This window comes from Pezoporus flaviventris, unplaced genomic scaffold (genome assembly GCF_033815535.1).
Source record: "Pezoporus flaviventris isolate CSIRO_AGI_PZ_B2104156 unplaced genomic scaffold, CSIRO_AGI_Pfla_v1 ptg000015l, whole genome shotgun sequence".
Classification (NCBI taxonomy): Eukaryota; Metazoa; Chordata; class Aves; order Psittaciformes; family Psittacidae; genus Pezoporus; species Pezoporus flaviventris.
Genome location: NW_026892563.1, coordinates 27,316,533 through 27,341,399, shown reverse-complemented (window position 1 = coordinate 27,341,399; position 24,867 = coordinate 27,316,533). Strand labels below are relative to the sequence as shown.

Sequence of the window (24,867 nt, the reverse complement as noted above, 5' to 3'; positions counted from 1 at the left end):
CTGCTTTTCACTGCCATACTAGAGTTATGGGAGACCCTGCCTCATTTTGAGGCACACAGTAAAAATTCATCTGATTTCTCCTCACCAGCCCTGGATGTAAGCCATATAGACCCTGACTATACCACAAAACAGAATAGGGCTGGGGACTGTTTCCTGGGACCAAGGGGCTAGACTGGTCACATCTACTCTACATGGCACTTGTGCTGCGGGTCTCCTTGAGGCTGCATGTACTGTGCTGTGATTGTAACACTTTGTTGTAGTTTATGTGTCCTTTTTTTAATTTCAAAATGTCCAGTATAGCAAAAAAACCTCTGTTGTGGCCAATGAAACTGTTGATTGTATAGTATGAAAATGGAATATGTGTTACATGCCTTGGCATATGGCAGAAGGAAAAAGAGGAGGGCTTTGAGGCTATATAGCTTGTTCGGATAGTGTTGGAAGACTGCACAGGAGGGAGAGACCCAAATCTAAGTTCTTACTGGAAGCAGTCCTTGGTTTGTGTCTAGGTGTTCTTCTGTTGCCTAGGCATTGCTGTAGAGATGCTAGTTGGCCTTGGCCAGAAGTATGCCAAAAAGCTTGCTGGCAATTTCGCATTACAGAGAATCAATGGTTCAGCACTAAACCTTGCTCCTTGTCCCCAGCATGTTTAGTAGTACAGATGTAGCAACAAAACTCCAGTTTCATTCATGTGGGTGTAGGTGTGAGGTTTTATTGTATTTATACAATACTCTCATGTAGGACTCTTCATTCCGAGTAACTTGTGTGAAAGGACCAGTTAGTCATGGATATGCAAGTTTTTACCTTGTCCAGGGCAGATAAGACCATGATTAGCAGATCGACCTGAAGTACATGGGTGTTCAGACTGCGTATCTTCAGATGTTGTGTATCAGAGCTTGGAGACACAGCCAAACCTGCAGTGGCTGCTTTTGTGCAGAGGCCCAGATGGACAGGAGCAAAAGGAATACATGCAAAACAGCACAGCAAAAAAGACACCTGAAGCAATAAAAAGGTCATGTAGGCTGATTCTCAAGGTAGAGAAGAGCACTCCTGGCCATGTTCTGACAGCGTAAATTTGTCTTATGTCCTTGAGGCTACCACTCTGTACAGGCAAGGTACATCTGAAGGTCTACACTAGTTCTTAGCTCATCACATGGATGGAATTTAGGCTGTCCTAGTAGCAAGCTATCAGCCTGTTGATATGTATTTTCTATTGTATGGCCCAAGTTTCTTCTTTTCTGACATGTGAGACAGAACTGCAGCCTTGTGTGGAGTAGGAAATGCTTCTGCTGTGCCGAGACGGGTGACAGGGAAAAGTGGGAGAAAGGCTGTCCCACAGCTTAACAAAATATGCTTATGTAAATAGTAATAACCCATAAATTAAGGAAGAAGCAGCTCAAACTGTTTACCAGGCACCAAGATATGTTGACTCGAAGTCCAGCAGGGCAAATCTTAGTTGGGGTCCTGAGGTATTTGCTTTGCAACCTTACTACTGTTTTTACTAGTCCTTTTTTTCTTCAGTGAAATATGTGTCTTTGCACATATTTCTTCCACTTCTCTCCCACCTAGAATGAAATTTCTAGGCTTGAGCCGATTAGTTATCTGAGCATAAAAAATATCAGACGACTCATCTTCATCCACAGCTGAGTACTCCAGGAGACAGAAATACTAGCTTCCTCTGCCTGCAAGTAAGGATGCTAAGTGTATACATGTACACACACATATATATAATGCATATGTATATACAACATATATAAAATTTCAGTATTGCATATTAAGTTATTTTAATGACAGATTCAATTAATAAATTAAAAAGAGAGACATTTATAATGAGGACAATTTTGCCCCAAACACCCTGCAGCTACACCGCCGCTCCTGCAGGTGGCGCCACCACGCCGGCAGGTGGCTGCTGCCAGGCCGAGCCTGGCCGTGAGGCAGGCGGAAGTGCTTGCACGACCCGTGCCCTTCCGCCGTGACCCGGGTGTTCGGTGACCCTTTCCCTCCACTCTTGTCCCGTCCCTTCTCGCGGGCGGCGGTGAGAGCGCGTCATGGCCGCCTCGAAGCCCGTGGAGGCGGCGGGCGGCGGCGGCGGCGGCGCGGGGCTGTCTCGCTGGCAGCTGGCGTTGGTGCTGGGAGCGCCGATTCTGCTGGGAGCTGGCGCGCTGTACCTGTGGGGTCGGCGGGCGGCCCGCCGCGGCAGCAAGGGCGCGAGCGAGCGGAAGACCCCTGAGGGGCGGGCGAGCCCTGGGCCCTGCGGCGGCGGCGGCGGCGGCGGCGGGCAGCCCGATGGGCCCGGCCACGAAGAGACGGTGAGCGCGTGCCGGCGGCGGTTGGCGCGAACCGGTCCACAGCTCACGCCGCGCGCTGCGGCCGTTAGCCCCGCCGACGGGGAGAGGAGAAGGCCGGGCTTTGACCGTCAGAGATGGGGCTTGCCTCTGCCGCCCTCAGCGGGCATGGGGGGTCCGGGGCTGAGCTCATCGGCTGGGGACGCGGGGGGCTGGAGGGCGGGTGTTCCGTCGGCGGTGAGGTCGGGGGGTGGCCCGTCTCCGGTCAGCGGGCGACAGAGTCCGGTAGGCCAGGCCACTGGCCCCGTCTAAAAAGCGGATGTCAGGAGTCGGGATCCAGGCCCTGGGTGACGCCAGTGAGGGGACAGAGTCATGCTGCAGCTCGGGTGCATCCTTTTCGCGCCGAGAGTAAAAGAGCGGGGAGGGCAGACCGTGTAACCGCGAGGGTCTAGCCACCGGCTGTTAAGACATTCACGGTTTTTTTCTCGTTTTGTTGCCGTTGGTAGTACTTTGTTCAGAGTGTGTATGTGTGTTTGTTCCAGTCCTGGTACTGGTACTTGGAAAAGCACGTTACTGAACACGTCTTGTCATGAAGTGTACATCAGTCAGGTGAGTATGGGTCTGACAACGTGCTGCTGTTGGGTGAATGTGTTTCTGCTGAGGTGTGGAATAGTGATGAGTAAGTTGCTTCCAGAAATAGTATTTTGAAAAGGAAATCTGTGGTCTGTTGTGTGTTAGTCTGAGGATACAGCAGAGTTTTAAGGAAACTCAGCCCGAATCTTTTCAAAGTGAAATGTTTTCCAGGGAAATACAAAAGATGCTCTTTCCACACATCTATGGTCACAGCTGTACCATGATAGTCACATTGTATTACTGAGGTGAGGTTACAGTTGACAAACATTATAAACATGGATTTGGCAAACTGATTTGGTTTGATAAGAAAATCTCATTAGGATGTACCTGCATTGTCTTCCCCGTTGTGAAGCACCTGAAATATCTGTCAGACCATGGCATAAACTTCCCATCTGAAATGATCAGAAGACGAAAAAAAAAACCAAACAACTTTGAGAGACTGGAAGAAGGTCAGTTTAGCCTGGATCATTTAATTGATGGAGATTAGTGTTAGCAAGTGGGCAGACAGCAGCAGGAATGCAGGAGTGGTGAGGAGGGCGGCACAGCTGGTGAATCATAGGTACTCTCCGGCATTCCTGGAAGCCTAGTGAGCTGCAAAAGCTATGCTGGACCCGGAGGCAGTTACTTGAAGGCAGTGATTTGTTCTTTCACGAGCAACAGTACTGAGCAAGTGGTGTACAGAGGACAAATTCAGACATTGTTTACTGTGGTAACTTTGGCTTGTGGCTGCAAACAGCATCTGGCATATTTATGGTAGTGTGCTTGCTATGTGTGAGCTCTGGTTTGCAGGCTGCTTGTGACCTTTGTGTAGCTGCAGTGACTTTGCTATTAATGTGTTATCTCTGGGTTTCTTGGTTGTGTTTCTGAATTGCAGTATGTACTGTCAAATGGTTTGTAGTCATTTTGTAGTTGTACCAAAAGCAGAAACTTCAAACAATTAAACCAGTTATATAGCACTTGATGTAAAATATTGCGTGTCTAGCTCACTCACATTGGACCACAAATTAAATTACTGTAAGACTCTGTGTAGCTAAGAATATGGATATGACTGAGTGTATGATACAGAGTACCTTGAAGAGTGTCATTGCTTATACTATAAAGAAATGAGAGATAAAACTGTAGAAGAATGTATTAGATTTACCTGGTTACATGAGATAATTGTCTAGCTGGTCAAAATATGGCTGCAGCAGGAAACTGAATGTGGCTACAAGTTCCCTTGGCTGCTTTATGTGTGTGTAGAGGATTGCCTTCCCGTTCCTTATACTCAAAGTGGTGATGCCATGTAGATTTCATTTTTCCACATATATTTTATTAGTTATGGATGTTATTAATAAGGCTGTTGATTAAAAATACCACCCCTGAAGTGCCCTTTTAACTATCTGCCTTCCTAATGTGGTGAGGTATTTTTTAAACTTGGATTTCAAATACAAATCTATACAGTGGGTTAAAGCCACTAATTCGCAATCTGAACATAAGAGGGAAGTCTCTTGGAATAAAACATACAGGTCAGTAATGAATGTGCTACCAACAGCTGTATGTATGTGTGTGTCAGGTGACTGTGCTTTTACTCATAAATACGACTTAGGGCTCAGACATTTTTGTGCATTTCATTAAATCAGTTTTTGTATCCATTTGATGCTCTGTTCACCGTTTTGAAGACATAACCTTGATTTTTTTTTTTTTTTTTTGAAAATACATAGAGTCTAAAATGTTAGTTGTTCTTTGTTCAGATTTATTTTGCATACAGTTCAAGCTTTTCTTTTACATGCCTTAGAGGCCTCACGTTTTTTTCCCCAGGCTGTGCCTGCAGTAGGGGATTCTCCTGGCATAGATGCAGTGACCATGTGTGTGATCTGTGACTGACGCGTTGGCAGAAGCCCTTAGCATAGGTACTATATTGGGAAGAGCTGAATTGCTTTTCAGATTCTGTCTCCTGTAAGCACAGCTTTTCAGAAGTACAGTCAACTGGTATTATTGGACCAGTTAAGTGCTGATGAAAAAACTGTGTTTATGGATGACTCACAGAGGTTGGGAAGTCAAATTGCATCTGTTAATTACAGAAGCTGTCATTGTTTCTTGTAATTTAGATGGAATGTTTTAGTTACTCAGTACCAGCAGTTGTTTTTTACATGCTTGCTTAGATTGTAGTGAATGGTGCATAACTTAAGCCTGTTGGAGTAGTAAACTGCTTTGTATTTATTGCATTAATTGATACCCGGTTGATTAATGGTGTTTTTTTCCTTACTCCATGATAAACTTAGCAAGTTAATACCCTCCTTGTCTTGACAGGGGCATACACTGGTTAGTCAGTGAGACAATGTGTTGGTTGGTTCTGTTTGTTTTTTTTTTTCTTTCTCCTTAAGTTGAAATCACTTCCTTTTCCAAGTCTGTGATAGCCCAATTTTAACCTCCTTACTCTTTCACCAGTTCCGTAGGGCAGTGCTGTGGTTTTAGTATGTGAGGAAGCACCAGACAGAGATTCTTGAATTGTTTAGTCAGCATTGTATATTGCAGACAAAGCCATTTGGGTTCATAGCTTTTCACTATCTTTGCACATTTTCTTCTGAACTGAATATAGTCCTTGAGTGCAATGGTGGTTGAATGTGGCCAAACTCCTTGGCTTGTATGGTGTTACCATTGGGCTCAACAGCCAACTAGTATGGCTTGTTTCCATTATCTATCTTAACAGCAATTGCCAAATGTTGCCTATCTCACTGCTGTGACATTAGATCAGTATATGAGCAAATTAAACCTCTTTATCTAGATATATTTATGTCAATACTTATTCTGAATTGATCTAAGCAAAGTACATAAAAAGTCATTTCTGTTGTACCATGCACCTGTTGCCTCATCAGTCTCACTATTGACTTACTGTAAGTCTTCTATTTTCCATGCCAGCTGTAGTGGACAGGTGTACTAAATGTGTGTATGATAGCAGTAAAACAATTGTTAGACTCTGAGTAGCTCATGTGCAGCTGGCTTGTTTGTGGTAGGCATGAATGGCAAACTCATTTAAAAGCAAGGTGACTGTAATCTTGAGCTTAATTATTTCTAATTATATCCATCCTTGCTTGGGCTCTGAATTTACATCTTAAACTTACGTGGACATACTTTTTCTCATAGTGGTTTTAGTGCTAAAGAGAATCTCAAAGCCATTTGTACTCTTTTAATGACTTTTTAGTATAGGTCTGAGATAAGAAGTGAGATGAAAAGTGAATGTTAGCCAAAACAATACCTTTTTTAAAATTTTACTTGATCTCATCAAGAGATTCAGACTGGGGCTATTTTTTCTTTGCAGGTGGATGAGTTAAGATGGCTGAAGGCGTAGTCCTCTTCCATGTCATCTGTCAGACAAGGGCTCATACAAATCCTTTTCACCCAAAACAAAATGCTGAAACTCCCTGCTTGTGCTTCTGTTGTGAATCACTTTTGTCGTTGGCTGGCAGCAAATTTGTTGTTCCGTTTTAAAAAATAATCTCCCTCAAATACATAAAGTTCTGAACTGCTAGTTTAACCATGTTGGCATTGCTGAGGGTTACTGTATAAAGCTTTATTATTCGTGCAGATGGCAGTCTGTTGCTATTAAGTTGCTGCTGTTTGCATGCAGCTTCTTAACATTTTGTGAGGAAAGCACATTTGCTGAGGTTAAAGTAACAGTTAAGAAATTTTTGTTAGTGCTATCTAGTCTTTACACAGTTAGCAATCTGCTTATTTAGTTACCTAGATAATGGAGGGCTTTTCAAGTGCACAAGTGTCCTTTGATTTAAACTTTGTTTTAAGACTAGTTAGTGAACAGTTGCTGAAAGCGATCCTGAGATGTTACTTTTTATGTGACTGCAGATAACTTCCGATGTTTTCATTTATACTGCCTTAGCTATAATTGGTTGTGGACTTCCATTCACTTTATTGAGCTGGCTTGCAGAGATTTTTTGACCAGAAGATGACAAACTGAGAGTTTTTCTTGTCTAACCTTCAGCACAGGAGCAAATATGTCCAGTGCACCACATAGAAAGGCAATGGGTCAGGTGAGGAGAAGCAGTGAAGTTGGAAAGTAATGTCGAGTATTATTATATTTGCCAGAAAATGGAAGCAGAAACTTGTGCATCATGTTTGCATACATAATCAGTTTCTTACTAGTGTACGTTGTCAATGCAGCAACTGAGAAGGACTGGAGGGATGAGAAGCAGCAGCTGAAAACATTTTGTCAGTTAAATCTAAGGCTTGTAAAACTTCCAGAAATGGATCTTTTGCTAAGAATCAATTTTTGTATTCCCGTTTGTGCTATTATGAAAAGGTATTGCAGCATATAATGTGACATGAGTTCTTTAATTAAAAAGCCAAGCCAAGCCATCAGCTAAAAACCCCAAACCCAGCAACAAGAAACAAAAGCATACCAAAGGAAGACACTAATGAGATTCAGCATTTTAGTGGGTGTTGCTTCATCAGGTTATACTGCAGATAGTTAAGTTGAAATATGTCACTTGAACTGAAATTATTAAGTGTGGGGGGAGAGGTTATGAATGTTCTTTAAAATGTCACAAAATTAAAGTAAAAACTTTGTTTTGGTTTTGTTCCTTAATTTGATCAGTTTTATACTGGAGCTGTAAATTGATCCACTATTTTCTCCTATGTTTTCTATGGTTAAAGAGTTTCGTGATTGTTAAGAAAATAAATCTCATCAGAATAATTATTTAAAATTAGAGCTTAAAACCTGTGTTTTATCACCATTTGGGCTTCAAGATATTGATACAGTATTTTGTTAATTTAAATGCATAAATTCTGTACAGCCTCTGTGGGATCCATTTGTCATGGGTATGAGCTGCTAAGTGACTCTTTTGTCATTTAAGTCGTTACCAGAATAGGCTTATTGAAGATAGAGCTGTATCTGCCTTTGAGTTTAAAATGTTGGCTGTTCAATTCAACAGTGTATTGCATGCAGACTAAGATTGCAGAGATAAACCATCTAAGAGGTAGGAATCTAGTTTAAGGCAGCGTAAACAAACAAAACTCAGTTGATTTCTTTCTTGCCATAGGCATTACTGATAGCTTTATTACATGATAGCATTTTGTGCTCCAACTCTTTTCTTACCCTCAAATTATACAATGCATGAGGCAGAGTAACCATGGAGCTAGCATCTATTTGATGATTCAGTTCTGTATAGTTGGTTGTGTGGTTTGTGTCCTACTGTTACTCAAATCTTACTGTGATAACAGTTACTAGTTTTAATTGGCTTTCGTGTGGCACCATGCCTGTACTCTGTAAAGTTTTTGGTCCTTGTTGTATGTACATAGATTAGTTTGAAGACTTTAGGCTTCCAAAGAGCCAGTAGAGCACCAGTGACAGCCCCAGAACTACAGATCTTGTATGTACATAGATTAGTTTGAAGACTTTAGGCTTCCCAAGAACCAGTAGAGCACCAGTGACAGCCCCAGAACTACAGATCTCTTGCTTCCAGTTACAGTTCCTATCCCATATCTGACACTGGAGCAGCCATTGCATTTGGATATTATCCAGTAGTTCTCATCTGTAGCATGTGTGTTTATGCAGGGATTGTAGTGCAGTTCTGTCAAAGTGCACAGGGTGAAGATGATGGACTGGTCAGGCTGAGGCACATGTAGGGGTACCATATCCCTGAGCTACAGGAATTGGCAGTGATCATAAAGTAGTAATCTAGTTGTACTGTAGGCTTAATCTCTGCAGTCTTAAATAATCTGCATACTGAGAACACATGTATGAATGTTGCAGCATGGCCCACATCTTGTGTTTTTTCTTTTTGGTAGCAAGTAAGCGTGAATAGCACTGAATTTTGTATATTATTGTAGAAGGACATTGCTAATATGGTTTGCTGTAGAAATGCAGAAGGAAAAATAAAGCTGACTTTCAGGCATTTAAGTTTGCTGCATATGCTTAACCCTTCCCTTAGTTAAAAGAGCAGCATTGTTGTATAAGGAGCTAAATTTAGGTCGTATTGAAATAAGTGTAACCTTTTCAGACTTGGGTTATGTTTTAGAGAAACAGCTTATCAAATACATAGTTATTTGGCTGTCAGTAAAAATATTTGCACTCTAATTCTGATCTGTGTATCCACAGAGTTACACACAGTGTGTGAAAACAGGTGAAGTAAATAATCTTTTATCAGTTTGAATCCAAAACAGTTAAGCCCCCCAAAAAGTCTAAAAGCCATGCTGATTACCTTGTTCTGTGAACAATGGAGATATGCAGACTGACTTCCTACAAGCCCAGTGATTGGTGACCCATGTGAGAAGAGCTTTTCTGGCAGTAGGGATATTTAAGAAATTGCCTCCCTTATATGGTTTCACTTGTCTTCAAGAGTGCCTTTGTTCTATTTGGATGCCTATTTTTATTTAAAAACTAATGCCGGTACCCGTTATCTGATTCTCTTATTCCATGATTGGAAACTAGTCCTTTAAAGAGGGGTTGTGCAGCAACTCCTGGGTTTCATTCAGGTTTTCAGTTTTAAAAATCATTTAGATGCTAAAAATGATCAGGCTGGCATGAAATGAGTGGACTTTAAGATAAAGAGGCTGATGAAATGCAAAGATGCTTTCAGGTTTGTCTTATAGTAATCTGGGTGTAGTTTGATGCTGGCAGTGGATGAGGTGAGAGAGGAGGCAGAAGTATGGTTAAAGAGCAGTATTGGCAATTGCCAGCAAGTTATAGATGATCTTTTCAGTGCATGTCATTCAACAGGTGAGATGTAGTGAATTCTGCAGCTATTTAAGGTGTTAACTGCCCCCAGTTTGTATTCTTTCCCTCAGAGGGGTTGGTAAGATGACACGTGTGTTCATACCTCTGTTCATTTTGGTCTGGCATGTTAGCCTGAACTGCCCCAAAATGTTGATCCTTAAATCTAGGCTATCAAAGAGGAGCAGAAATCCAGAAGGTATATATTAGGTGTTTTTGCAGCTCTATATTTCTGGAGTGTGGCTCACACCCCTTTGATACAAAGAGAAGTTTTTCCATCTAATTCCATATAAGCCACAATATTTGATAACTGTTCTTTAAATCTTGGGGTTACAGGTAGCAGTGTTAGTTTCTGCAGAAAGGCAGATGGTCAACAGGCAGTGCAGAATGTGAAGATTCATTTAGCAGGGTCATAGGCCAGTTACCCAAGTTTTCCATCTGCAGCTAAGAATGACTGTGATGGTGCAGCACTTTGTATTAGCAGTTGGATGAAGCTGTGGAGGAGTTAGCTGTAAAGTTAGTTTGTCTAGTGTATAGAAGGCAGAACAGCTTTGTTTTCCTTACAGGTTTTATTTTTCTTGCTCAGTAGGTTTTCCACAGAGTGTTTTCTGTGTTTAATTCATAGTCTTCTCAGTCAGCTCTGGTCTCACAAGCTCTGTGTATTTGAGTAGGAAACTTTTCCTATTTGAATTACTTGGAGGGCTTTGTTGTCTTTGCATATTTAGTCTTTGGAGAAATAACATATCTTTATTGGTTCTAGTGATCACCAGTCATGTAAAATTAAAACCTGCTTAGCTTTCCAAAAAGGAATTACCACATTGTTTAATACTGTTATAGTGAATCTTTTGGAAAGTTGATGTCTCCTCTCTGATACACTTGCAAAAGAAAATCGGTTGTGTTTTCCCAGGAAATGGGAGGATTGAGATTTTTCAGCAGTCTAGGCTAGAGTTTACTGCTCAGATCCATTGTATATCTTTGAAGATCAGTGTGCTTTTCTTATTTGAACTGTCCTATTACTTCCTTTTTCAGAGCCCTCTTGATAGAGCCCAAGCTGCTAAGAACAAAGGAAACAAATACTTTAAAGCAGGAAAGTATGAGCAAGCTATTCAGTGTTATACTGAGGCTATCAGCCTGTGCCCTCCTGAGAAAAACCTTGATCTTTCTACCTTCTATCAAAATAGAGCTGCTGCATATGAACAACTGGTAAGAAGTTAAAGATAATTGTTTATTTTTAAAAATTTCAATGTTAATTGTGTATTTTGTCACTTTTGTCCACTGAAAGATCCCAGGTGGAGATATCTGCTGCCTTCACAAGACACTCTTGCTTGCAGTTATTTTTCACTAGCTCATTGTGCTTTTTCACATACAAATAAAACTTCTGTTAACTATTCTCAATCTATGTTCTATAATTCTTATGTGTCCCTTTCTTGTAAGACAAGCTTTTAATTTCTTATCCTCTGGAACAGTTTTCTTGCATACAAGTTAATTTTGCTTCTCTATACTAGAGTGCTTCTTTAACTTAGGTTAAAAGCTAGGTGAAAGGCGAAATATTTGAGTGGATGCTACTTCAAAAGTTGAACAAATATCCCAGAAATTCTGCTAAAGCCTAAGACTTAAGTTTTGCATGTGTCGAAGGGGTTTAGCACTTTGTTGAACTTGTTTGTTGGTTTTCATTACGTTTAAATCTTTTTTCTTCAAATCGGCTCATTGTCTTCTCCCATATGCTTTGCACAACTACCTAGATTTGTCTTTCTGTAGGAATTCCTTTTCTGTTTTGTGGCTGTTCTGGTGCAAGTGGCTTGCAGTGGTGCCTGGCAGTTTCTTACTGAGAAACTTGTAGAAATAGAAGCAAGCAGGTAGAACCAGGGCCCTGGGAATTGATGCTACTATCAGGTGGCATGACCCTGGAGCTGGTAGTAGAAAGCTAATATAATGCAGCTGAGTGGGGCCTCTCTCACTGTGTTGTTTTTCTCCCCACAGCAAAAATGGACAGAGGTGGCACAAGACTGCACAAAGGCTGTTGAGCTTAATCCTAAATATGTAAAAGCTCTCTTCAGACGTGCAAAGGCTCATGAGAAGCTAGACAATAAGAAGGAATGTTTAGAAGGTGAGTTTCTCTTGATGTGTATACTTGAAAGCGGAATTAGCTCAGGTGCTTTGGAAGTAACTTCTGGGATGGTTTTACTTCTGTAGCTAGAGTAATACAGAATTACTTATTTAAAACCATTCATAGCTACCGCAACTAGATTTTATTTGCTTGTAGAAACCTTTTCCCAGTTTTCAAGCTCTCATCTGCTTTTATCTGAAATAGCTGCTGAGAAATTGAGTTGCCACTCAAGGTCTTATTTTTGAGGATACTCCTGTACTTTAGAATAGAATTCATCTAACATGCTTAGTGGATAATGCAGACAGCAGTTGTTTACTTTCATACAGTAAGCAAACTTTGTTCCCTGTTTATTTTAGTGAAACAATATTACTACAGAAACCAAGGTGGTTTTGCAGGTGGAGATAGATGGTCAGAAACGAGAGTATTAGTCATTTAAATGCATTGGCATTTAGGAAGGGAAAACAGTTTAAGTAGCATTTTGTTTTGATATATAACTGTGATGAAAATTGGAACAGATTTAACTATTTTATTTTATTCTAATATTAACACTACTTATTTGGCAGAAACTGTGTCAAATCCTTCCAGATACTATTCCTAACAAAATATATTTTGAACTGTCAGGAAACTGTGACTGAGAAGCCATGAAAATTAAGGAGAGCTACAGGTCAGGTGTGTTGTCTGAGGGCCCTTTTAAACTAAGGGACACTGCTTGAAAGGACCCATTTAAATTTCATCAAGTGAAATCATTCCGGCTGTTGTAAGGTTAAAAGGCAAATGAAATTTTCATCTGTACTCACTGTGAAAGAAGGACAGAAAAGGCAGTGCTCTGACTGTCAGATCTGTTAAGTATGTGCAAGAGCTAAGAATCAGGTGTGATAAATTAGAAGGTAAATAAGATGTGGACATTTTATTTATCTATTTGTTTATTTATCTGCTGACATAATGCCTTTCTGCCATGTAAGACCATAGTGAGTAAAAAAGGACTACTTAGGACACTGCACTCCTTATGAGTGCAGTGTATTTTCCTGCAGACTCCAATGTGCTTCCTGTCTGTGCCAGAGTTGTGGGGAGTTTATGTGGAAATGATGGCATAATAGTACAGCAGCCTAGAATTACAGGAACTATACTAAAGCTCCAGAGTAAGACACTTGTTTTTCAAATGTATTCAAACAATAGGCTTTTTGAATTTCAAGTCCAAACTCTGTTCATCTTCACTGATGTTTAAGTGAAAATTGAATAGGAAAAATCAGTAGTAGTATTGCATTAACTTGGGGATCTAGAGAAATAATGTACCATAACAGCACATTTCACACTGCAAAGCGTGATTCAGGTTACAATAGGTTAACATTTGCAGAGGCTTCTATATGTGACTGAAGGTGATGTGATACGGCATAGCACTTTAAACCAGCCAGCAAGGTATCTTTCTTAAACTTTGGGGGGGGGGGGGGAGGAAGATACAATATGGGAAGGTTTCTTAAACTGAGGAAGAAGCAAGATATAATGGGACTGAATATTAATTTTAAGAGTAGACAGTTAGGACCAGTCCCAGAAGAGAAGCTGTGTTAGCAATTTTAATGCGAGCATGAGATGAGCATAATTACTGTCCTCAGAGTTTCAGAATGGTGAGAGCCTCAGCTGGGAGGTACGTATTTTCACTGTTCATCTAAGTGTGTTTGTCTCTAGATAAAACCATTAAGATAAAAATAAATGTAATTTCTTTAATTCACTGTCATGAAGTCCTTTTATCACAAGATCATTTTGGTTACAAATTTATATCTTGGAAAACATGGTAAATACAGCAAATTGGAAGCAGAGGCTTTTACCCTGGAACAGGACATGTATTAGTTTGGTAGACTCATTTTGACAGTGGCACATTTTAGTGTACTCCAGTGACTATCAGAATTTATCTTTAATCTCACTTTTGTGATTTTTTTCTTTTGTTTGTTTGTTTGTTCATTTGTTTTGTTTCCTAGATGTCACTGCAGTCTGCATTTTAGAAGCCTTCCAAAACCAGCAGAGTATGTTATTAGCTGATAAAGTTCTTAAACTTCTTGGAAAAGAAAAGGCCAAAGAGAAATATAAGGTAGGTCTTATGATACTGCTGACAAATTCTGATTTCACCTGACTGGTTGTTGAAATGTTGGTTGCTGGCATTCTGTTAGTGCTGTACAAGCAAGTCACTGTCTTCATCTGTTGAAGAATCAACACAGTTTTGTACAAGGCTACTATTGTATCAATGCTGTTTTCTTTTGGGACCTGTCCAAAGTTTTTTAAACCTCAGTAGAGATGTCTATTCCTAATAACTGTTTTCTTTTAATAATCAAATTTATTATGATATTCAGCACACCCTCAGTTGATGTGCTGCCCAACCTGGGGCTTTTTCAGACTTGCAACATAATGGAAACAGTATATGTTGGAACAGCAGCAATCAAATGTTCAGTTGGGTATCAGGTGGCTGAGTTAGGGATGTGTGTTGAGATAGGAAGGTTTATACATCATAATAAAAAATGCATAAAAATGTTGGTTCCATATTTAAGGAATAACTTAAAATGAGAAGAATTATGATTGAGGACTTTTCCCCCCAGGTTATTCTTGGTTTAATAAACAGAAATTTCAGGTAGGAAAGATTAAGTTGACAGCAGAATTCCTACCTTTTAGAAAGTGGTAAAATAACATTATTTTAAGGTGGGGTGATGGCTTTTCTAAAAGAGGAAGAAAAGCATTACTTAAAAAATGATGTAGTGTGAAGTCACATCTATTTAATAGTGGTCAGACTTCCCAAGTCTGTCTTAAGAAATATGCCTTCATTTCCTAACTACTACAGATTACTTCTGACATTCAGTTTGTCCAAGTCTGTCGCTGTTTCTGTTTCATTTCTGTGAGTAGGTCCTCATACCTGTACTTTCCTATTTTGGCACTCAGATGTGTTTGTGTTATTATTTGGAAACTGCAGAAAAGAGAAGTATGCAAATGCAAGGGTAGCAAGGAGCAGTCATTTTAAGTGGCTGTAGGTTTACAAAAAAGTTGGAATAGGTATTAGAACATTCTCACCTGTTATTAAAATATTCTTGCTTGTTTTTTTGTGCTGGTGGTTGAATACCAAAATCCATGTTGGGTTTGAAATGCTGAATTTCTTTCCTATAGAAACTCAGACTTTTCTTGCAGGAGAGACTGAATTGTAATTCTCATGTACAGTGTTTGTTTTGAGCAAGGGGTGTTTATTGGCTGTTGAAAAGATTTTGTACCTGAGAGGTGTTACTTCTGGGACTTCAAGTAAAATGTGTGGTATCTGGACTGATCTCCATATAAAATTAGGATATTGCCTCACTAGTCTTCATATCAGCGATAGCAGCTTCTCTTGGGCAGGTTGGGGAGAAAAAGGGCAAATTTCATTCAGAATCTACTTGAATTTAGGTTCATACTTAAATCACCAGCTCACATTTTTCACCTTATTTATGTGCACACATACTGCTTAAGTATATCTACCCAATGCCTTATGATACCCTAAGAGTCTTCATTTCTGGCCACACATGCAGAAATTTACTATCTCCATCCTCTTGAATATGTTCACTTTATTTCTAGTGGTGATGGGTGTTGTGATCTGAAGTTTAAATAAACGCTGAACGTCAAACTGTCAAATCAAAAGTATCAGACTATCAAATGAGATAGTAGAAAGTCAAACACTGGTTCTTTCATGAATTATATTTTTATAACCATATTTGTTTATCCATTGCCATATATTTGCCATCTGATCTTACCATCTAATGACTTGAAATTACATTTCTCTGTTTCAGAATCGTGAGCCTCTGATGCCCTCACCACAGTTCATTAAATCCTACTTCAGTTCTTTCACAGATGATATAATCTCCCAGCCTTTGCTTAAGGGTGAGAAATCAGATGAAGATAAGGATAAGGAGGGAGAGGCTTCTGAAGTAAAAGAAAAGTGAGTGTACAGTACAGTTGGGTGTTGTTTGGTGCTGGAATTAAGTTTGCAGTAATTTTTACATTCTGCTCGGTGTAACTTGCTGTTGTTTTTATAGTAGTTGGCATGGGAAATCCTGTGGTAATAAAGTGAGCCTATGAAATGAGATCAGTATTAAAAATGAAACTTTTATGAAAGCTGACTAGTTAGTTCCAAAGCTCTACTAAATAGAGAAAGGACAATGAGATTGGGGAGATACACTAAATACTTACAACAGTATCATAGTAAATTTTAGGAGATGGGAGGACTAAAGAGTGCTGAATGATGCTTCTGGAGAAAGGAGTGCTTTATACTGAAGGACACTTTCCAAGGAAGAGAGCAAGTTTGGATTGGAAGGGAGAAGACAAGCTAGGAAAAGGGTCTTTGTTAATTAAAACTGTGAACTTACAGCAGCTTGGGCTAAAAGGGCATTTTAACTTTCTGGAATCAGAATGCACATAAATGAGAGGTTTGCTCTGACAAAGAAAAGCTTGAGCTTTTTTGTTTTTTGAGTAGCGCTTGAGGACTTTATGAATGGTGCTTTCACTTACTATGCTGCTTTCCAGTTTAGTTTTGGAAGGTATCACTGCTGTCAGTATGGAAAACCTTACAGACAGTGTTAGGATTTTATTTATTTATTTTTTTTTTTAGGTAAGATAGAATGTCCCTATCTACAGGCAGATTCACTGAATACAGAACACTTAGCTGAGGACAAGGCAGTGCTTACCATAAATTTTGCTGTTAAATCCTTCCATGTATAAACAGCACATTGCTAGGTTTGATGTTTCACTTTCTTGCCCTGGAATTCCATTCCAGCCCTCTTGTTTTAAAGCAGATTATCGCTGCCCTTAATATGAAATAAAATTTCAGGGGCAAATGAAGCTCAAGTTCAAGAGCTTTAAAACATTTTTTATTCATTATTTCAAATGTAATTTGGCCATTCTTTGTCTGAATTGTTTCCAGTCTGTGATGGCTCGTCCAAGAATATTTGTAACTTATTTATTATGCTGGTGGTGTAACAGTGTAGCAAAAGTTAGTATTTGTTATGATTAAATGAAAAATCTGAACTGAAATTGCAGTGAATGTATATATGTATACACAACTGTTCTTACATCATTTACAGCTCTGGCTATTTGAGGGCAAAACAATATATGGAAGAAGAGAACTATGACAAAATTATCAGTGAAAGCACAAAAGAAATTGAAGCAAAAGGAAAATACATGGCAGAAGCTTTGCTTCTGCGAGCTACTTTCTACTTACTTATTGGCAATGCAAATGCTGCCAAACCAGACCTAGATCAGGTCATCAGCATGGAAGATGCAAATGTGAAGGTAAGAATCTGTCACGTCTGGATTATAGTTTGGGTTGAGAAAATGTAGAATTTTGATAAACTTCCATTATAGTGCAAGAAGTTGTTTTTCAAAGTATTTTCAGATACTTTAATGGGAGTGTTCTGGTTTATTTACTGTTTTGTCTTATTTTTTTCAAAAGGCATGTTGATTTTTCTGAGACAGCTGTGCTAAATAGTACAAACAAAAGAACAGAGGAAGTTGAATGAACTGGAGGCTTACCCAGCCCAAAATAGTGGTTCATAGATAAGAGAAAAATGTTAATTGTACTTGCATATTGAACTGCTTCACAAAATGTTGGTGTAGTTCTAAGTATAGGGAACCTGTCTTATGAAAGTATTTTTAGGGGTTTGGAAGTCCACTGAGATGGAAGCATAGACTGACGTATTTGAAATTAAGCAAGGGGGTTGATTCATTTAGATTCAGTATGAAATTTACTCCTGGTTAGAATGAATGAAATCTGTCAGTAGGAGAAACGACTCAAATGAAAAATTTACTGTAATTGTAACAAAGCCTTAAATCTGAGGGAATGCTGGAGTGGTTGATGTTTCTTTGAACTTGTTTTACAGCTCCGAGCTAATGCTCTGATCAAACGAGGAAGTATGTATATGCAGCAGCAGCAACCTATGTTGTCCACTCAAGATTTCAACATGGCTGCTGATATTGATCCTCAGAATGCGGATGTTTACCACCATCGAGGACAAGTAAGACACATTAGAGATCTCGTCCCAGTACCTGGATATTTCAATATATACTAAAATAAAGATCTGTATATCATTGGAGACACTTTATACTATTTGTGGCAGAAAACCATGAACTCCTAATTTGAGACTGTTACAGAATAAATACATAGTTTTATTTGCTGTTCTGGTCAGGCAGAAACAGTTTACTCTGCATTTTTCCTACAGCTACAGGAGTAACAGAGGTTCAGCCCTCTATCAATACAAACTGACTTAAAAGTTCTAGGCCTTATATACGTTTACAGCAGATATAAGTTGCCCAGTGAAGGGGCCTCATATGTCAGAGCAGCATCTGCAAAGAAGCTTTGTTACAGCAGATGTAACATGTTCTTTGATAATTCAGTGTCTCTAGCACTGTGGCCTAGACTTGCATCTGTTCAGCTCATCCCTCTCTGCCTTGTGATGCTGCTGTGTCTTTGACTAACTTCTGAACATGGAGAGGACTGCTTCCACAGAAGTGTAATATAAAAGGTGATGGAATAAAAGAGGAAACACTCCCATATGCAGATGTGCTAAGTCGTATTCATAAGGAAGACTTCTACGGCTTGAGTGCCTCTCTCCATGAATTCATTAGATCTCTTTAATGCTCAGAAACAAGGATGGTGTTGTGTGGTAATTGAGGGGAATGAAAGTTTTCTGCAGATTGCAAATTGGTGTTTTACAGGAGCTTGACAGTGAAGTGAAAGAATGATGAAGTGAGCTCCTCCTTTGTGGAGGAATGAGAATGTCAAAAAAACCAAGTTGAAATGCAAGCTGGGAAAGCAAAAATGTTGTGACATACAAATAGTCCGTGGGCATTAACTACAGCGAGGCAAAGCAACTTGGGAAAATACAGCATAGTTTTGGAAACTGGACATAATGCTAAAGCAGTAACGGCAACAGCCTAAAATGCAAGCATTCTCAATCCCTGCACGTGCACATTGCCTTTTTGTATCTGAAGCTGGTTTCACTGGTGGCTGTTACTTTATGGCAGTGATTTTTAGTCATGGTTTTTGTAGGATTCTAGGCAGTTCTGCACCTGAACTGGAGACGAAAAGAGTAACTAATGATAATTGAATTATCACTTAAGCGTATGAAGCACAGATTAAATGCAGAAATAGGATTTTCTTTCATTCTGGCTAGCTGAAAATCCTGCTTGACCAAATTGAAGAAGCTGTGGAAGACTTTGATGAATGTATCCGATTGCGACCCGATTCTGCCTTGGCTCAAGCACAGAAGTGTTTTGCTCTGGTAGGTAACATGCTGGTTATCTAGGTGCTTTTTCTTTTCTATAAAACATACTGTATTTCTCTGCTTTATTACAACTTAACAGAAAAATAGGGCAACAAACATCTGAATATATTTTTAATAAAGTAGGGAAAATATGCAACAGTTTCTTCAGTTGGATTAAGGGTTTGCTGCTTTCATTTTGAACTGTTCATTATTCAGAGCAGATAATTTTTTTCAGTTTTGTGGTAGATCATTCTAATTATAGATCGTTCTAATTGTATCACATGAAATCTAAATAAAGCATTAATGTGGAAAATAGTCATCTTCAAGAAATTGGAAAACAAACCAAAAAACAACCCTATTTCAAGATAGTACAGTATCTCTGTGTGCAGGAATCTTCTGAGGACAGCTTTGTATGGTGTGAACAAGGAGGAATGTTAGGCTTGGAATTTCTAGGCTTTTGAAATAGAGGGAGGTTATTGAGAACTATCAGGCCTAATGGCTTCCTTCTTTCACCCTTTCTCCTCTCCAAGTCCAGTATACCAGACTTGGGTATGTGTTAGGTTCCTGAAACCAGATTTGGTAGATGTACAGGCATGTCATTTTCTGGAACTTGTAATTGTTATGATGCATGCATCTCATGGGAGAGCAGGTAGAGGTCTGATGAGCCTGGGTTTGTGGTGGTGTTTCATTTTTTCCTTCTTTTTTTATTTTATTTTGAATAGTATCGCCAGGCTTATACAGGAAGTAACGCTTTGCCTGTGCAAGTAGCCATGAAGGGCTTCGAAGATGTCATTAAAAAATTTCCAAAGTGTGCTGAAGGTTATGCACTCTATGCTCAGGTATATTTGTCTCTGTCTTAAAGAAAATGCTGCATTTTCTTGCACCTTTTATCTTTGATAACATGCATTTCTTCAAATAATATATGAAGATTTTTACAAATAAGTCCTGGGATAATACATGCTGCTTTAATAAGCTACCTGAACTTATGGGTGTGGGTGTTTGGGGGTATAGGGAGTAGAGGGTGAATCAGTGGAGCAGAATGTAAGTGGTGAGAGTCAAGGGTGGTTTTCAGGAGACAAGAGGTCTGGCATACATTTCCCCTTGAATTCTTGCATGTGTGTGGCATCTCGCTTGATGGATGCCAGGGGTTGTCTAGGTCAGTCAGGATTTAAATGTGTGGTGCCAGGGTAACAGTTTTAGTCTGCTATGAGTGACATGTACTGATCAAGCAGAGTTCAGTACAAATGTTCAGAGTCCACTTGTATTGGAGACTGTAATTTCTTCAATAAGAAAACGTACTTCTGGTTCTAGTGTGGAGCATGTAATCTTCCAAGTTTAAGTAGGTAGGCATGTACGGATGCACTTCCTTTTGGAACAGTTGTGTTTGAGAAAGGAAGAAGTTGAGACTTGCAGGTACAGATTTTCAGAATGGTTTTAACTTGCAGTACACTTAGCATGTTGCTTGTGTAACATTACAGGTGGTACTGTGGTCAGTAATTTGTGCGCTTAAAGCTAGGCATTGGATTTTTGAAACTTAACTCTCATAACTGATGTGCCTGGCCTGCTTAATGATAGAGAGCTATCTCTAATCTCGCATTGTCAATATGGTTTTAATTAGAATTAGCCTACCACAGAGTGCATGTTTTGGCTGCTTTTTGACATACAAGTTTCTATTCTGATGCAGGCACTAACTGATCAACAGCAGTTTGGCAAGGCTGATGAAATGTATGATAAATGCATTGACCTTGAGCCAGACAATGCCACTACATATGTTCATAAAGGGTACGTATTGAGTTTGCAATCCTTTTGGTCAAGGCCAATTGGCATGTTTAGATGAATCAACCTGAATTGAATGTTTTATTGTGAAAACAACTTAGTGGTGTTAAATATATTTCTGTAGTTTCTCTTGACTGAACTGGAAATAAGTTTCAGGAAAGTTTCATTAATTTCATTCCTAATTGCGTATCTACGTGAAGTATATCTGGCTTCTACTTTAGCCCTATCTTAATTTCACTTTGTACTGAGGTTTTCTCTTTCATAAATTAACTTGTAACCAGTCTTCTGGAGAGGGATTAGCCTTTTTTTAGAGTCATTGAACTGGTAACATAACCTGTTGAAATTGACTTACACATACATGTTTTTAAAAGCCATGAAGTTACCGTTACTCTGCATTAGGATTTAAGTACAGTTGAGATTTTATTTTTGCTTATATGATGAGGGTTTTGGGAAGAGTATGTGAAGTTTGTTCTGAGTTTCCTTTCTCTTCTAGTTTACTTCAGCTCCAGTGGAAGCAAGATTTAGACAAAGGGTTAGAACTCATAAGCAAGGCAATTGAAATCGATAACAAATGTGATTTTGCATATGAAACCATGGGAACTATTGAAGTGCAAAGGTAATGTTGAATTGGAATGTTAAGAGTTCTTAGCTGTTTTTGAATTCACAGTAGTCCTTTAGATATCCTTATGGATTTTAAGTTGAACAGGCTCCCCAGGGAAGTGGTCACAGTACCAAGCTTGTTAGAATTCAAGGAGCATCTGAACAATGCTTTTAGTCATATGGTTTAGTTTTAGGTAGCCCTTCAAGGAGCAGGGATTTGGACTCAGTGATCCTTATGGATCTCTTCCAACTTAGGATCTTCTGTGATTCTGTCTTCTGAGTGCTGTGCAAGGCCAGCTCTTATCTGGAGTCCTGACTTCTGTAACTCTTGTAAAGCCTTCCTTCCTCTATGGCTTACGATCTGACAAGTTCCCATGTTCACTGTTTTCATGCAGATGGCTCTGTGTATGTTTAAATACGTACCTCCTGCATTTAAAGTGACTTCCTTAATCATTATTAGGCTTCCTCTACACCTCATATAGTGTTTAAACACAATCTTAGAGGACCATTTGTACTGAGGATCCTGAGCTATACTCTCAAGTCTGACAATTTGGGTTTTATTCCAACAGGACTGCAGTTTGAAAGTTCAAAGGATAGAGGAAAGACTAATGAACTATTCTGTAACAGAGTATTCCAGTTAGGCAAAAGTTTGGGGTGTAGCTGAGAGTATAAGAGTTGAGTTTGTTTTTTTTACATGTCTAGCCATCAAAAGGACAGACACTTAAACTGCTTCTGTGAGACATTTTGCAAGCATTTCCTAATCAAATAATATGAGCTCTTGTCTGTGTGCTAGTTTTCCTCTAAAGTATATAAACTCTTTTTTCAAGGGGGATGAGAGTTCATTTAGTTGTCACATCGTATTTTCTGTAAACTTGGTGTCCTATAGAGAACATTTTATCCCACAGTACCACTCATGGGGGCTCTCAAGAGGAAGGTTATATAAGAGCTGTCATAGTTACTTAGGCTTAGTAGCAACTTCTCTCAGTCTGCTCATCATGATCACAAGTTCTTGTGGTGGTTCCTTGCAAAGTAATTTTAAACTGTTAGTAGGGGAGAGTGTAAGGGGAAAAAAAGATGCTGTAGGGATGAAAAGTTTGTTACGCTGGTCTTAATTGGACTGCATTTTGGTTTATTTCAGGGGTAATCTGGATAAAGCCATTGAAATGTTCAACAAAGCTATCAACCTGGCCAAATCTGAAATGGAGATGGCCCACCTCTACTCGCTCTGTGATGCTGCCTATGCCCAGACAGAAGTTGCAAAGAAGTATGGATTGAAACCACCAACACTGTAAAGAAACAAGGAGGAAATGATCTAAAGTGAAGTTGCCCACTTCGGCCAGCCCTAAAGATGCTGTTGCAGACAGCAACCATGTTGAATGGTGGAACTTAGTTTTTTCCCCGCTTGTGGTGTTGTCATTTGCTACATCTGTTAAATGTTTAGGTGTTGTGGGATTGGTTGTTCAAGGAAGTATGCAGTGTTGTATCTTGTTCCTTCTGCAGTAAAAACCTTAAAGCGTGTTAAGGGAAATGAAGTTGCAGGGGAACAAAAGGAAGATACTTTGGCCATGCAAATAAAAACTTCACACTGGTTCATTTTGGGTGATTATGTTGTGGGCAATTTTTGCTTTATCAACCAATATAACAGCATGTTGGGGGTTTTCCTGTTGATTTTAAGGGTAATACTAGTCAGTGCTGTAAAATAGTTTCTTTTTTATATGCAGTTAATCTTTGAGGGTTGATTTTAATTTTGCGAAAAGGAAAAAAATATCTTTCAAAGTGTTTAATAATAGGGTTTTTTTAAGTCAGATGTGGAGAGAATCCCTGTAAATATATGCAAGCATGCAGTCTTCCCTTAAAGCCCCTTCCACCCTCTGCACACCTTACTTAGAAATAGTCTGTGGCAGCTATTAGGGAATTAATTTGATAGTCCTTATGCTCACCCCAGAAAGCCCTAGCATACTATACTGGAGAGCAAGTAAACAGGTTGACTGGGGAAAGAGGTCAGGTAACACTGCTCCAGTCCAGGTTTTACTGGAAGAAAGGCCTTGTTCCTGTGCTGTGGTCCTTACTTGAATGTCACAGGAGATTGTTCTGGAGGATTCAGAGGGACTTTCAATAACAGAAAGCACCGCTGGGTGTATTGCTCCCAAGGTAAAGTCTTGCTTGCATACAATCTTTGTCATCTCTGACTCTTCTGCTTAAATGTAACAGCTAATCCACTGTCTGAATTCTCTTCAGTCTAGAGACTGCAGTGTTCTGATCTGCTCCTTATAACAGATCCTTTGCAGGATTAAGTGAGATAAGGAACAAAGCATAGGCTAAAACTTAAAATAATGGATCTAGAATCTGTACTGGTTTTCTTGTTCCGTAGGCTTTGTCTTGTCCAAGATGACAAATACTGCAGAGAGGAAGCAACTGTTACGCAAGTGGCAGATCAGGAAATCATTAAATACTGGTATAAACTGTTTCCCTCCAGCTGGGAACTTCACAGAGGGCTCTCCTGCTTTGGGTTAATCTTTGGATCTGTGGAAGCCAGTCAGTCCATCTCGCCTCTCTCTGGATTGATGTGGTTGGATCAACCTCATGCTAGTACTTAACTGATGTAGCTTAATTTATTGTACGCTAATTTGGGCTTCTTTCCATCCTGAAATTGTAGGTTTGCTTGTGCTGAATTGTCTGCTGTATTTCAGCTTTTAAAGAAATGAACCATGCTGTGGTCAAACTGTTGTTCTTTAGTTGTGCCACCACCTAGCAGCAGCTTGTATTTTCAGCTTGACCTTGCTTTCTCTCAGCAACTACAATGAGAATTCAAATGGTGGAGAGTAGACATAAAGATTTAATCATTATATTTTAACTAGCTCAGTAGGTGATCAGAAATCATAGCACTGGTGTAGAATTGAAGTCAGTGGAAGGTACTTGCGGCTTCTAAGGACACTGCACATAACAAGTGTCAGCTGTCTTCTGGAACTTCCAGTCTCTGCACTGATGACCTGAGAATAAAAGTACGCCAGACTGACTTGTGTCCTCCTAAGGAGTTTTTATTCGCATGGCCTTACTTACATTGGCATTTTTCCTCCTCACCCCACCTGTACCCCCTTCCTTACCCCACCCAATCAATTAAGGGAAAAAAGCATGTGCTGTTGAACACTAGCATTCCAAATCATCACAGACTTTTGCCTGTTCTTGAACTAGTTTGAAACTGCACTGAAAGGACGCATTGTCTGTAATTTTTTTTTGTAAATGACGTATTACCTGTAAACTGAAAAAATAAATATTACCTTCAAGTATCTCTCTCTGACATGTATAAGAACAGGTTTTGATGAAGGTGTTCTGCAGTGGTGCTCTCTGTTCTTATTTGACGTTGCTCTGACTCTGGGAAGAATAATGATGACTGACTCCCTCTCATCTTCTCCCACTTCAACCTTCAAGAAAAAATGAGGAAATGTGGAATTAGCAAGTCTTTTCTCTGTGACTGCATCCATCACCCACAGAGATATGATT

The 24,867-nt window shown here is 39.5% G+C and overlaps 1 protein-coding gene across 3 annotated transcripts; it reads left to right on the top strand.

Moving 5' to 3' along the window:
- The first annotated feature begins 1,989 nt into the window (after window positions 1–1,989).
- Window positions 1,990–24,653, top strand: TOMM70 (translocase of outer mitochondrial membrane 70). Of its 3 annotated transcripts, none has more exons than XM_061453895.1 (12): window positions 1,990–2,306; window positions 10,651–10,824; window positions 11,602–11,728; window positions 13,702–13,811; window positions 15,523–15,671; window positions 16,813–17,020; window positions 17,608–17,742; window positions 18,901–19,008; window positions 19,713–19,829; window positions 20,675–20,772; window positions 21,260–21,382; window positions 22,505–24,653. In XM_061453895.1, the coding sequence occupies exons 1-12, from the start codon at window positions 2,046–2,048 to the stop codon at window positions 22,656–22,658; spliced, it is 1,764 nt and encodes a 587-aa protein (XP_061309879.1). In that variant the 5' UTR covers window positions 1,990–2,045; the 3' UTR covers window positions 22,659–24,653. The 3 variants fall into 3 exon arrangements, with proteins under 3 accessions (XP_061309879.1, XP_061309880.1, XP_061309881.1); XM_061453897.1 differs by lacking the exon at window positions 1,990–2,306 and adding an exon at window positions 2,704–2,891; XM_061453896.1 differs by lacking the exon at window positions 21,260–21,382.
- The last annotated feature ends 214 nt before the right edge of the window (window positions 24,654–24,867 follow it).